Source organism: Rhamphochromis longiceps, linkage group LG11, assembly GCF_057381845.1.
Source record: "Rhamphochromis longiceps isolate RC_006_pf linkage group LG11, R_longiceps_female_GT1.1, whole genome shotgun sequence".
Classification (NCBI taxonomy): domain Eukaryota; kingdom Metazoa; phylum Chordata; class Actinopteri; order Cichliformes; family Cichlidae; genus Rhamphochromis; species Rhamphochromis longiceps.
The window spans coordinates 39,352,806-39,368,029 of record NC_140567.1 but is presented as its reverse complement, the minus strand read 5'-3'; the positions used below and the strand labels follow the sequence as shown (position 1 = coordinate 39,368,029).

General features: G+C 45.5%; 1 protein-coding gene across 1 annotated transcript; it reads left to right on the top strand.

Moving 5' to 3' along the window:
* The first annotated feature begins 1,196 nt into the window (after positions 1 to 1,196).
* kcnv1 (potassium voltage-gated channel modifier subfamily V member 1) lies at positions 1,197 to 14,436 on the top strand. The gene is made up of 4 exons (XM_085424061.1): positions 1,197 to 1,322; positions 6,339 to 6,665; positions 9,285 to 9,952; positions 13,503 to 14,436. Exons 2-4 carry the CDS (start codon positions 6,352 to 6,354, stop codon positions 14,012 to 14,014), a joined length of 1,494 nt encoding a protein of 497 aa, XP_085280187.1. The 5' UTR covers positions 1,197 to 1,322; positions 6,339 to 6,351; the 3' UTR covers positions 14,015 to 14,436.
* Positions 14,437 to 15,224: the final 788 nt, after the last annotated feature.

The following is a 15,224-nucleotide window of genomic DNA, read 5'->3' as shown; positions in this document are numbered from 1 at the left end:
TCCTGATACTCAGCCACGATACTCAGTCCTGATACTCAGCCATGATACTCATCCATGATACTCAGTCCTGATACTCAGCCATGATACTCAGCCATGATACTCATCCATGATACTCAGTCCTGATACTCAGTCCTGATACTCAGCCATGATACTCAGCCATGATACTCAGTCCTGATACTCAGCCACGATACTCAGTCCTGATACTCAGCCATGATACTCATCCATGATACTCAGTCCTGATACTCAGCCATGATACTCAGTCCTGATACTCAGTCCAGATACTCAGCCATGATACTCAGTCCTGATACTCATCCATGATACTCAGCCATGATACTCAGTCCTGATACTCAGTCATGATACTCAGCCATGATACTCAGTCCTGATACTCAGCCACGATACTCAGTCCTGATACTCAGCCATGATACTCAGCCACGATACTCAGTCCTGATACTCAGTCCTGATAGTAAGCCATGATACTCAGCCATGATACTCAGTCCTGATACTCAGTCCTGATACTCAGCCATGATACTCAGCCACGATACTCAGTCCTGATACTCAGTCCTGATACTCAGCCACGATACTCAGTCCTGATACTCAGCCATGATACTCAGCCATGATATTCAGCCATGATACTCAGTCCTGATATTCAGCCATGATACTCCGTCCTGATACTCAGTCCTGATACTCAGCCACGATACTCAGGACTGATACTCAGTCCTGATATTCAGTCCTGATACTCAGCCATGATATTCAGCCATGATACTCAGTCCTGATATTCAACCATGATACTCAGTCCTGATACTCAGTCCTGATACTCAGCCATGATACTCAGTCCTAATACTCAGTCCTGATACTCAGCCATGATACTCAGCCATGATACTCAGTCCTGATACTCAGCCATGATACTCAGTCCTGATACTCAGCCATGATACTCAGCCATGATACTCAGTCCTGATACTCACAGCTGTGATGACCAACATCACTTTAACACTGATGCTGAAGATGTGATATCAGTCATGACTGGAATATCAGTACTTGCTTTATTCATCTTCATGCACGCTCACACGTCTGCACTGCTGCTCTCAGGGTGCTGCTTGTTTGCCACCTCATACTGCAGTGTGTCACTAAGCGGCCTCCATACCTACAGCCTCAGTTTTAAAAGCACACCGCGAATCAGAGAGAGCAGAGAGCTGGAGGGAGCGCCAGGTCCTCCTGCTACAGACCTCCTCTCTGAACACCTCCTCGTCTCTGACACCAGCTGGACTTTCTCTCTGCTGTCAGCATGTGAGGACGTGGAGCTATCGCCTCTTCATTTGGAGCAGGTGAGTCCGTCAGCTGAGGTGTTTTCACTGAAGCAGCTCTCAGGTGGTCTGAAAACTGTGACCTGTCATTTCTGTGCATGTGTTTTAGGACACGTCTGTAATCTGCAGCTGATGCAAAGACTCTCTCCAAACGGAGTCATCGACTCTTTGCTTAAACGAAGATTTTAAGCTTTTAATAAAAGACCCAAACTGTCACTTTAACCTGGGGGGTGGGGGTGGGGGGTGTAAACTGAGGTGTGTTTGTGTTCTCCTCAAGTCCCGGAGGGAAATGTTTCATGTTCTGCTGCTGGTTTGATCATCTTCATCATCACCGTCATCGTCTTCCTGTAAACAGGTCAGGGGCGATTCAAGCATTAGAGCTTTGGGGGTGAGAGCTGCCCAGCCAGGCAAGATAAATCATAAGATTCTTAAATTCATCAAGTCTCTCTGTGCCTGGGTCCTCGTCACAAAACATGACATCACTGTTTTGTACATTTGAACACAATTTAATCCCACATCTGTGAAAGAAAAGCAAAACACTTTTTTGAAAAGTCTGTAACAAAACCATCAAATCTGATAAAGGTTATTTAAATGCTGCTAAAGAAGAATGGATTGGAATAGAAAAATATATATGCTAACCTGAATTACTGGGGGAGAATAATGAATGATGCTCATAGTAAAAAGTAAACTGACTGCGTTTTTTGGACAGAGATTCACTTTTAATGTGTGTGTATAATATAATACAGATACATAAAAAACACTCCCAAAACAGAATAAATTATTACAAATAAAAATCTTTACTGCAGATACTAATTTTACTAATTTAATAAGACTAATTTTGTGTTGTAAGATTTATGACTTTCATGCTTTCATAGTGGTGCTTGGGACAGCTTGACCTTTTATCAGGTGGTCCACACTGTAACAAGTGTGAGAAACACTGATAAGTGTCTGTGTGCTTTTGGAAAACATTTAAAGCTGCTGTACAGAATCTTTGAAACAAGCTTAAAACACTTTTAGAAACAGAGCACCTGCTTCTCTTTACAGCTGCTCACTCCACCAGGGCTGTTTGGCTCTTTCTGATAGTGAACACATGTGATGCACGTACTGCAGCAGTCATGCAGACAACTGGACGGTCCAAAAGTTGGCCGACCTGTTACTGGCTGAGGTTTTAGCAGAGCTGTGGCTGAACCACATAAAAATATATCATGAATTTCAATCTCCCCGATCAATGATAATGTTATGTTGGAATGTTGTTAAAGAGGCTCAAAGTGTTTCAGCCCAGTTTGTTTAGCAGATTCTGTTTAGCAGCTTTAATACAGGGAGGACACAACTTCCAGACTGTGAGTAAAATCAGGTTTTTCTCTTTGTCAGTTTCACAGTTTCTGCCTGTCACTGCTCCCTGTCTGTTTGCTTACCTGGTTCTTCCTGACCTTGTACTTTCTCCTCACGTTCCCTCTTTCCTCTCTCCCTCTTTGGACTGACAATCGAACACAAATAGATTCAACTAGATGAAAAATTACATTAATATGAAAAAATACTAAAAATACTCCTCTCTCAGTTTAGTTTCAACCAAAAGGAAAATAACCAAACCACACGAACATCTAATAAAAGATATAAATATTGAAACAGATCCAACATTATTCTTGATTGAGGGATCATTTGATTTTACACTTTTACCTGAATGTGGCTCTTTTTTTTGAAAAAAAAACTTCCTTATATCCATTATGAACCTGGCTGTCTGTACAAAAACAATGGTAAATGGCCTGTATTTGTATAGCGCTTTAGTAGTCATCCACACATTCATACACTGATGCTGGCAAGCTACATTGTCGCCACAGCCACCCTGGGGCGCACTGACATGTGTGCGCCCCAGGGTGGCCCCAAAACACACACACACACACACACACACACACACACACACACACACACACACACACACACACACACACACACACACACACACACACAACAGGAGTTATAAGGTTAATGGGCATCCAGTCAGTTAGTACCCATTTCAAACAGGACAGTGGTAACAACAGCAGGCTGCAGACAATTTTAAGTTTTAGGTTTTAAACAGGCTGTATACATTTCAATGGGAGCAACAGGACGGTCAAATGTCGCTGATTTTACTACAGAGCAGGTCGGATTGTAGGGCAGCAAACATTGTAAGAAAACATGTTTCCAACACTGCAGGTTACCTGTTTTTCAGCTAAAAAGAAACATGTTCTGACTCCTACCAACTATATAAAGAGCAACTGAAGGTTAAATGCAGCTAATATGTCCTGTTTTAACCCTTGGATGCACAACCTACCAGTACTCTACCTCTGTGGGGGGTCACTCCCACTAGGTTTATATCTGGGACTCTCCACCATTTGACCTTAGAACTGAAGAAGCTTCTCGGATGAGAGGTGAAACGTCTTCAAGCAACTTAAAGAAGTCCAGACGCTTTTCTTTGCAAGCTCCTTTGACCACGATGACCTGGATGACTGAGAACCTTCACAGACATCCTACCAGTACCTACACTCTTCCACGAGTGGGGTCAAAAATGACCCCAAATAGAAACAATGCATTTTGCTATAAACGCAGTTGTTATTCTTCCAAATCTTTAAAACAAAGAGTTGTAATATTTTCATATTTGAGGTGTTCCTCATAAAACATGTTTGTGACATGAGGCACTTTGCATTTTTATTTATTTTTTCATTAATTTTAAGAAATTGCAGTTTTTGTATCACTTGTATCACTTTTGTATGCTTGCTCTGCATATACTGCAGGAGCTCGGTCTTCCCTCTGAAAGGCACAAGTTGTTCATCCACTGTAACACAGTCACTGAGGATGAATTTCTGCCTGCAGTTGACCAGGAACAGGCCCCATATGTAGCTGAAAGCTGCCACGTGGTTTGTTTTCAGTCGGTAGGCTCTGGTCCTCTTGTCATCAAAGTGCAAGACGGGCGAATATCTTTAAATCTTTGAATTGACATAGTGGCCTTGTACAATGGGTTATGCAGAGGACTCCCAAAAAGCACACCGACTGGTACATCCCAGTTCGTCTCACTTCCTGCAAGGATGGTCAATCAAATGAAGGCCAGGAGCTTATGTTTGATTACATTTTTCCACTCTTTTCCCCTGTCTGTGGCGACTCTTCGTGCCTCCATGTTTGTGCATGTCAGCACCTCTTCTATTATATTATCAGACATGAACATCTTCCATGCATTTACTGGGGAGACAGTAGTAGACCCAGGTGCAAGCCCTGGCTGACTAATTCAGAATATTGTGGCTAGAGCAGTAAGAGGGGCTCATTCTGTGTCTGACTGGCTTGTTCAGTGGGGAAGGGGGGGGGGGACAATACTCTGGGTCCTCTATATCTTAGATGTCAGATTCTGAGTCAATGCCTCTGACGGGCTCTTCATCCCATCCGTCCTGGATCATTTGTAGGGCCACAGGGATCCTAGCTGGCCTCATAGCGGCCGTGTTACTTTAGATATTAAAAAAAAACATCAGAAAGGACAATGTTTGAAATGCACAGGAAACTATAAACAGGGCTGCACATAAATGGTCCACAGGTGCACATTCGCTGTCAAAATAAAAGACACGCACCAGATAAGAAGTTGGGATGCTCGTTTGCGTACATTAGATGTTCTGGAGGAGGACAGACATTTGTTCAGAACTCTTAAAGATGTCGAAGAAGCAAGCTCCGTAAGCAATTACTTTGGTGTTCCTCCACCGCAAAAGAAGCGCGTATTCTCTGAATACTTTTATTTTGACAGCGAATGTGCACCTGCAGACCACTTATGAGCAGCCCTGACTATAAATCATGTATGTTACTGTGTAAAAATTAATTCTTGATCCATCAGAAGTGTAAGTGGGTCAGTCAGAGATGCTAGGAATGAAAGTTTCATAGAAGATTCCAGAGGAACTGCTTGGGGTCATTTCTGACCCCACTTGTGGAAGAGTGGGGTAGTGATACAAAAACTGCATTTTTTATAAATTAATGAAAAAAAAATGCAAATGGCCTCATGTTACACACATATTTTATGAGCAATACCTGGAATATGAATATATTACAACTTTGCATTTTAAAGATTTCGAAGAAAAACAACCTGTGGGGTCATTTTTGACCCCACATGTGCATCTAAGGGTTGAGGCAGGCACTAACACCTCCGCTCCGCTGCGTCTCAGCCACCATCGCTCTGGCAGCAACGGTGCTGGAGCCAGAGCAGGGGAGAGCTGGAACAAACCATTTTAGGAGGGGGGGGGGTTATCTATACATTTGTTGTTAAAATGTGTCGACACTCGACCCCCTGCTGTTCTCAGGCTTCACAGCCAATACTGTCAAATAGGAAGTGAGTTTACGTCCACACATCAGAGAGTCCACTGGGACGCTTCATTAGTGATTCACACGTCTGAGCCAACCACACCCAGCAGCGCTTTCAGGTGGTGGACAGCACCTCGCTCTCTCCTCGTGGAACATTCAGAGTAAGAATGACAAATTTGGACAGAGACACCACAGAAAAAGGAATGAATGGTGACAGGAAGAGATTCATCAGATTACTTAGGACTGCTCGCTGCGATATTTCCATACAGCGCAGATCTGCTTCATGCTTTCAGCCTGATTCTCTTCTCTCTGATTCGTCCATGCTGCCGGCGCACGTACTTAGCATCCTCCCCTCAACACATAACAGAGTCTCATCTGCATACAGCGACACGTCTCGTTCCTTTCTTCCAGCTCCTGCTCTCCGTTCTTAGTAACAAAAGAGTAATCGGGTGTTTACGGGTACAGAGAAAGGTTTTTGGGGACTGACTCGCTGCTTTCTTTAACAATCACATCCTCTCTCGATGCTCCAGCAGCAGGATTAAAGTCGCTCATGTTTATTCAGCAGTTTCTACTCATAAACACGTCAATGCTTCCTGACAGGAGCCGATTCCACCAGTCAGCAGTGTTGTTGAGGATTTAAGCGTAAACAACAACCAGGCCGCTGTATGCATGTCAGTGTGCCCCCTGTTGGCCAAATGCTGTCTTCTCACCCCTGTGCTCCTCCAGCTCCTCCTCCACCATGAGCGTCTTCTCCAGTTCGATGGCTGGTCTGGGGTCGGAGGTGTGTGGCGACACCGCCTCCCTGGTCTCTTTGGAGTCAAGCGTTTTCCTCAGCGAGCGGACGGCGTCCTGCGTCAGCGACACACTCAACTTCTTCATCATCAACGTTGGCGGGAGTCGCTACATGCTGTCGCAGGATCTGCTGGCGTCCTACCCGGAGACCCGGCTGGGGAAACTGGCCTGCTGCAGCCGAGACTCGGCGCTGGAGCTCTGCGACGATGCCGACTTCCTGGAGAACGAATTCTTCTTTGACAGGAACTCCCAGGCTTTCCAGTAGGTGGCGCTCTTTCTCCTTGCAGAGACAACGAGTTTAAAGTTAAAGTTTAAAGTTAATGTGCTTGTGCTGGCCTGCCTGTAGCTGCTGTAGACACGGCGCTGATGACTCGTAAAATTAAAAACTAAATGTAAGAGCACTCAGAGCTGCAGACTTTATAGGTTTCTATTTTTTATTAGTTTTTATTTAAATAAATTATTTGAGGGTTTTTTAGCTTCCAGAGTTGGTTTGAGTTCAGCGTTTTTGTTTTCATCATGTGGCCGGGATTTCAGATTACCATGACAACACCATCAACACACAGGCAGATTTTTAGGTGTTGTTGTCTGTTTTTATATTTTTATGACATCTGATTTAAAATTCGATCGCATTTCTTCCCTTTTATCTTTGCCATCGCTCAGAGGAAGCTTCACTTCACACCTGGCGGTCTATGTTCAGGTGACCTCTGTTCAGATTAGTAAGGGTGAAGAAGTGAAGAGTGAGCATGCTCAGTCGGCTCAGTTTTCTGCAGTAAAATAGCAGGGTCACGTCCGGCACGCTGACGGCAAGCATCGTGCCTTGATCGGGCGCGCTCAGACGGTGACGGGCTCTGAACACGGGAAAATAAAGTTTCCTTCTGTCTTTTCTTCTTCTTGTTTCATGACATCTGATTTAAAGTAGAGATGGCACGATACCACTTTTTTATGTCCGATACCGATATCATAAATTTGGATATCGGCTGATACCGATATGAATCCGATATAGTGTTTTTAATCAATAAAACTGTTTTTTTAATATCTTACTGCATTTTGTATAAGTTCATACTCAAGTTTAAATAAACAAAACACTAAAGCTATTCTGTTATACTGTATGCAAAAAATACACTGCACCCAAAATATTTCACAGTTCAGCAAAACTGATCAATCTAATAAACTTAAACCTACACCATCCTCCCTGTTCTGGTATTTTAAAGAGTACTTAGCAGAAATATTAAGCAACCTAACTAATAGGGCTGCAAACTCCCAGCAAAAAAAAAAAAAAATAGGGAACCTCCCACCCTCCACCTCATGATGCTTAATCGATGTAATCAACTTTAATTTGATGCAGGGTGGAAAAAAATGCACAGAAATCAATTCTTTTTCAAGAATAATTAAATAGATTCAACATCTTTCTTCAACAGAACTGCAGACTGCACAGATGGTTCCCAAAGGAAAAAGTACTACAGCTTACTAGGGTATATTAGACTTAATAGTTACTATATACAGTAATGGACTTCTATACATTTTACATCAGATTAAAACTTTGGGTGTCAGATAATTATTTATTAAAAGCTCGACATTTTAAATGAGAATAAGAAAGAAAAGTATGTCTTTGTGCCCCCTTTTCCCTGTTCATGCCCTATCAGCCCCCCTGGCTAAACTTTGCTAGATCCGCCCCTGCACAGTTACCAGCGTCAGCTGCGTAGAAAAGGATCCTGGTGTAGAAAGTAATATTAAATAAATTCTAACAACAGCTGATCAAGCTTAAACGTGCTGCTGTTGTTCAGCCGCTGGTTTCCTCTTTCTGCTGCAAAGTGGGCCAAAAACAAACGAGAGAGATGATCAGCTGATCATTGATCATGATTGAAGCAGCAACAGGAGAGGGAGGGGGAGGCAGTCGCTCCATATATATCAGTTGTTAAGCTTAACGCTGGAATGCTTTACAAACATTCAGAGATGAACTTACTTCTCTCGGGGATGAAATGCTGGTTTGGTAGCGAGGCTACAAATACACAAAGCCGCTCGATCACGTGACCACACTGCTCCCACGTGCTACGGTTATGAGCTGAGTTACGCTGTATTGCAAGTTTTGTGAGGTGCTTTTCTGATATTTAATGGATCGAATTACATTTTTTATTTCTCTCCGTTATCCGATCCAGTAATTTAGGTCAGTATCGGACCGATACTGATAGGTAATATCGGATCAGTCCATCTCTAATTTAAACCAAATAAATTTGAAGGTTTATGAACATATACTGTGATATCCAGCAGGGGGCGACTCCTCTGATTGGACAGAAGTCTCTGACGAGGTGTTCCTCCTGCTCAGCTGATCTCTGAGCTCAGTCCTTCCGTCCTGATGGGTTTCTGGTCTCAGTCTGACTGAAGTCCCTTTAGCGGGATTTCCTGTCTACTTCTGCGGTCGCTACCACATGACTCTGTCCTGGTTTTTAGTTTAATCCACCTTTCGTTCATCACGCCAATATGGTGAGATTTCACTAACATAAGAGACATGGCGGTGGTCGTGTTCACCTTATAAAATTTATTTTGGCTCCATGAACAGGTGACGATTAGAGGACTTTGGTTTATCTCAGATGAAGGACGCCAAGGCTCTTTCAAGCCACAAGGACGGACGTCACTGAGCCCAGAGATCGGCTAAGCAGGGGGATCACCTCCTCGTAGACTTCTGTCCAATCAGGCTTCAGAGGAGTTGCCCCCTGCTGGACTTTAGAAGGATGCAGGAGAACAGCACTGAAGCCTGGCAGGTCTCTGCTTGGACCGTCACCCTGAACTGCTCTGATCCAGACTCTGGATGTTTGTTTGGACTGTTTCTTCAGTCAGAGTCGTGCAGACTGAGCTCACCTGTGTCTTTGTGTTTGTCCACAGGTACGTGATGAACTACTACCAGACGGGTCACCTGCACGTCATGGAGGAGCTGTGTGAGATCTCCTTCCTGCAGGAGATCGAGTACTGGGGCATCGACGAGCTCTGCATCAACCCCTGCTGCCGTGAGCGCTACTACCGCCGCAAGGAGCAGAAGGAAAGCCTCGAGGTACAACGGGAGCTCGATGCCGACGATGGGGATGAGGACTTTGCGGGCGTCGCCTGCCCAGGCACTCGCCGCCGCCTCTGGGACGTCCTTGAGAAACCCGAGTCATCGCGCGCTGCTCGGACCTTTGGCTCGCTCTCGATGTTCTTCGTGGTGTTGTCGGTCATCAACATGGTGCTCATCTCGCTGGACTTAGGTGAGGACTTTGGAGTGGGCGGCCTCGGCATCGGCGCTCCGCTGCTCTTCGACGCCCTGGAATACGTGTGTGTCGTGTGGTTCACGATCGAGCTGGTGCTTCGGTTCCTCTGCGTTAGGGACAAGTGCCGATTCAGTCGCAGCATTCCCAACGTGATCGATCTGCTCGCCATCCTCCCGTTCTACGTGACACTGGCGGTGGAGAACCTCCACGGAGGATCCACTGAGCTGGAGAACATGGGCCGTGTGGTGCAGGTGCTCCGCCTCCTGAGGTCGCTCCGCATGCTGAAGCTGGGCCGGCACTTGACAGGTAAAAACTCCTCATATCTGTTATTAACCTCTGTCTCTCTTCCACAGCATGTCTTTATCCTGTCTTCCTTCTCTCACCCCAACCAATCACAGCAGATGGCCCCGCCCCTCCCTGAGCCTGGTTCTGCTGGAGGTTTCTTCCTGTTAAAAGGGAGTTTTTCCTTCCCACTGTCGCCAAAGTGCTGCTCAATCGGGGTCATATGATTGCTGGGTTTTCTTCAGACACCTTTCAGATTCAAATACTCTAAGAAAGGATCAGTCTCACTGACTCTTATCACATTTCCAGCTGCTCTGTCTTTTCTTTAAACTCAAATATCTTAACAAAGGAGAAATGAAACGTGTTGGATGTATTCCAGCCGGTCAATGATAATTGTTAATGAGTTACTTTAAAGGCTTTCCTGCTCTGCATGTGCATCGCAGCAGCACTAGTTATCTTTAGGTTTTAGCACAAAATACCACATCAGCACCTGAAAGCCTTCATTTGCACTGTTTATGAGACAGTGGTGAGGGTGCGTATGAGTGACAGCTGGGATAAAGGTGGAGGTGGGAGTACATCAGGGATCTGCTCTGAGGCCCTTCCTGTTTGCAGATGATGTCAGGCAGGAGTCTTTATGATCTCCAGTGAGAGCTTAGAGCAGGTGGAGGTCTGCTCTGCAGAGGTGGAGGTGAGCCTGGAGAGAAAAGGAATGAAAGTTGTAGAAGATGAAACAATCCATGTGTGCGAATGAGAGAGAGGCAGGTGAACATGCTGGAGCAGAGGATGAGTTTAAATACCTGGGCTCAACCGTCTACAGAGAGGTGACGAAGAGAGTGCAGGCAGGTGGAGCGGGTGGAGGCAAGTGTGACAGAAGGACACCGTGAAAAGGGAAGGTCAAAGGATGGAGGTGAGACCTGCTGTGATGGGTGGAGCCGAGCTGAAGGTGTTCAGGTGTTCAGTGAGCAGGCTGGACGTGAGGGACGGCTCAGAGTCAGAGAGGCTGAGATGGTCTGAGCTGCAGGCAGGTGGAGGTTCATGGATGTAGTGAAGGAGGATGTGCAGAGGGTTGGAGTGTGAAATCAGTTCCTGTAAAAGTAGGTGTGAGATCAGACTCGCCTGAAATGGCAGTTTTATTAGAGCGCTGCATGTGACGGATTTAAGGCATGATGCAAAGATCCGGGGGGAGAAGAAGAAATGGAAATCCTGTCAGAGCGAAGCCGCTGCTGTGAGATTACAGCCGGGAGGTTCTCCGAGGACAACAAAGACCAGAATATATATAGATTCTCATCCTGGCGAATGAGCGAGGAAGTATGATTACGTGAGCCCGAGTGTGTCAGGCTGACGTACGAGCGCTTTGATCTGAGTGATTTGGGGAAGGCTGATCATCCCTGGACTCAGCTCATGAATAATAAAAGGAAAAGGCAGAGGGAGGAACTTTAATCATCTTAAACTATTGAAATAAATAATACAGAGAAAAGGCAAAGACTGAAGTCGGGCTGTAAAACTGAGAGAAAAATAGGTTACAAGTGTAATCTGCAGGTATAACAGCTGAGGGTGACTAACGGTCTGCTGCACAAACACACTCACTGAGCACATCACACGCCAGAGTCCTGAAGAGGCTTCATCTCCTGTGACCTAAAAACGATCGGGAACCACCGAGGGAACTAAAGATCAGGACTGAAGATCCAACAATATCACCAGGATCTCCAAACCCTGACGTTGTGAAATGAACATTCCAGAAAGCTTTTTATATATATATATATATTTTTTTTTACCATATATGTGTATATATACATATATATGGTAAAAATATATATACATACATATATATATTTTTTTTACCATACATATATGTATATATATATATATATATATATAGGTATGTATACGTAAATATATATACACGTTCGTTCGTGTATATATATATATATATATATATATATATATATATATATATATATATATATATATACACGAACGAACGAACATCCAAGAATACATTGGGAAGATGGCCCCAACTGACCGAGTGCTCAGTGAATACCTCAGGCAGCAGAAACCCAAGAAAGAGGAGGGAGACGAGGAACCATCATGGAAGGACAGGCCCCTGCACGGTATGTACCACCGGCAGATAGAGGAGGTGGCTGATATCCAGAAATCCTACCAGTGGCTGGACAAAGCTGGACTGAAAGACAGCACAGAGGCACTAATCATGGCAGCACAAGAACAAGCTCTGAGCACAAGATCCATAGAGGCTGGGGTCTATCACACCAGGCAAGACCCCAGGTGCAGGCTGTGTAAAGATGCCCCAGAGACAATCCAGCACATAACAGCAGGGTGCAAGATGCTAGCAGGCAAGGCATACATGGAACGCCATAACCAAGTGGCCGGCATAGTGTACAGGAACATCTGTGCCGAGTATAACCTGGAAGTCCCGAGGTCAAAATGGGAGATGCCCCCAAGGGTGGTGGAGAATGACCGAGCTAAGATCCTGTGGGACTTCCAGATACAGACGGACAAAATGGTGGTGGCTAACCAACCGGACATAGTGGTGGTAGACAAACAGAAGAAGACGGCCGTAGTGATCGATGTAGCGGTTCCGAATGACAGCAATATCAGGAAGAAGGAACACGAGAAGCTGGAGAAATACCAAGGGCTCAGAGAAGAGCTCGAGAGGATGTGGAGGGTGAAGGTAACGGTGGTCCCCGTGGTAATCGGAGCACTAGGTGCGGTGACTCCCAAGCTAGGCGAGTGGCTCCAGCAGATCCCAGGAACAACATCGGAGATCTCTGTCCAGAAGAGCGCAGTCCTGGGAACAGCTAAGATACTGCGCAGGACCCTCAAGCTCCCAGGCCTCTGGTAGAGGACCCGAGCTTGAAGGATAAACCGCCCGCAGGGGCGTGCTGGGTGTTTTTTTTATACCTATATATATATATATATATATATATATATATATATATATATATATATATATATATATATATATATATATATATATATATGTATATATACATACATATATATATATATAGGAGGAGTTTGCACATTCTTCCCGTGTTTGCGTGGGTTCTCCCCGGGTTCTCCAGTTTCGTCCCACAGTCCAAAGACATGCTCTTTGTGGGGACAGGTGAATTGAAAAATCTAAATTGCCCATAGGTGTGAATGTGGGAGTGAATGGTTGTCTGTCACTGTGACAGACTGGCGACCTGTCCAGGGTGTACCCCGCCTCTCACCCTATGACAGCTGGGATAGGCTCCAGCACCCCCCGCGACCCTGAAAAGGATAAGCGGGAGCGAATGGATGGATGAATTGTCACATTACATATATATTCAAAGAACCATAACAACTTGCCTTGAGGATCTTTATATTGTGAGGTAGGCCCTGCAATAATCCAGAGAATCAGACTTTGGCGACAGCGGGAAGGAAAAACTCGCTTGGAACAGGAAGAAACGTGCAGCAGAACCAAGCTCAGGAAGGGAGCTGTTGGGTTAGGGGGAGGAAGTCGTGAGAAAACAGGATCAATAATAGTAAGAGGTGTATAAACGCCGTCTGTGACCTCCGTCTCTCTTCCTTCCAGGTTTGAAGTCTCTCGGTATGACCATCGCGCAGTGCTACGAGGAGGTCGGCCTTCTGCTCCTCTTCCTCGGTGTGGGCATCTCCATCTTCGCGACCGCAGTCTTCGCCCTGGAGCACGACCTTCCTGCCACCACCTTCACCAGCGTTCCCACCGCCTGGTGGTGGGCGACCACGTCTATGACCACGGTGGGCTACGGGGACGTGCGGCCCGACACGGCGGTGGGTAAGGTGCTCGCCTTCCTCTGCATCCTGTCTGGGATCCTAATCCTGGCGCTCCCCATCGCCATCATCAACGACCGCTTCTCTGCCTGCTACTTCACCCTGAAGGTGAAGGAGGCGGCGATACGACACGGCGAGATGCTGAAGCGGCTGGCCCGTGGCTCGGTGGGGGAGGCGGGGCCGGGCGTGAACCTGAGGGACGCCTATGCCCGGAGTGTGCTGGAGATGATGAGGCTGCACGGGCGGGAGAGGGCGAGCACTAGAAGCAGCGGGGGTGACGAGCTATGGTGGTAGCAAGAACAGCCCCGCCCCTATGACCTCTGACCCCTCTGAGAAACGCACACACGATGACCCCAGCAGCAGCACGCTGTACATTCGGTGTGTCACGTATGTGTCCAGCAGCAGCGTGTTCCCGTTTAACTCATGAATTTATTTACAAAACACATTTTCTCTCTGAACATTAGTCCCGCCCCCAAAATAAAGCAGGTGGCGCAGATGTCTTCCTGATGCGCAGTGGGTGTAACTCTGCAAGTCTGAACAATACTCAGATGAGCGCACTCAGGCTTGTTCTGATTGGCTGTTGGGTTTGTCTTACACGTCTCAGATGTCTAACATTAAATCTGTGCTTTGATCTTAAGCTACATTCACACGTTTCCCTCAGAGGCAATGAACCTTGTGTTCAATCATCATCGTCACGATCAATAAAGCTTTATTCAAGGATGGTTTGTGATTCATTTCTGTCATGGTGTCGATGTGGAAGGTAAATAAAATACAGACTCGGGGGGAGGAGATTAACTGAAAGCTAGCCATCATTATAAAATTACTCATTACTAACGAACATTAGTATATCATCATCATCATCATTATTATTATGTCATCAGCTGTTATTATAATGTTATTACACTAATATTATTATGTCATTCAATTCAGCCATCTTCAGCAAACACTTCTGCTTCTACACCTCTTTTCAGCTCATCTTTTTGCTTCTTTACCTCTTTTCAGAAGAAATTCTTCTGATTCACCTCTTTTCTGCCAAATGTTTAGCCTTTTCACCTCTTATCAGCACAATTCTCAGCCTCTTCTGCTCATTTGCCATCACCAGTGTGTGAATGTGTGTGTGAATGGGTGGATGACTGGATATGTAAAGCGCTTTGGGGTCCTTAGGGACTAGTAAAGCGCTATATAAATACAGGCCATTTACCATTTACCATTTCAGCACAATTGTCAGTCTCTCCACCTCTTCTTTGCGAGAAAGAGTTTGGCGCAGGGAGATGAGAACCTGCCTTGCGTACCAGAAGGGCCAGGTTCGAATCCTGCTCAGGGCAACATTTTTTTGCTTTTTTTTTTTCAACTTTTTCAGCTTTTTTCAGCAAATATCTTCAGCCCTTAAGGCATCCACACAGCATTTTCGCAGGAAATGCAAATTTTTCTAGTTATTATTCCTGTCGCTTCCGTACGTTTTTTGAGTCGCAACTACTCCCACAGTTTTTGTGCTATTTATACC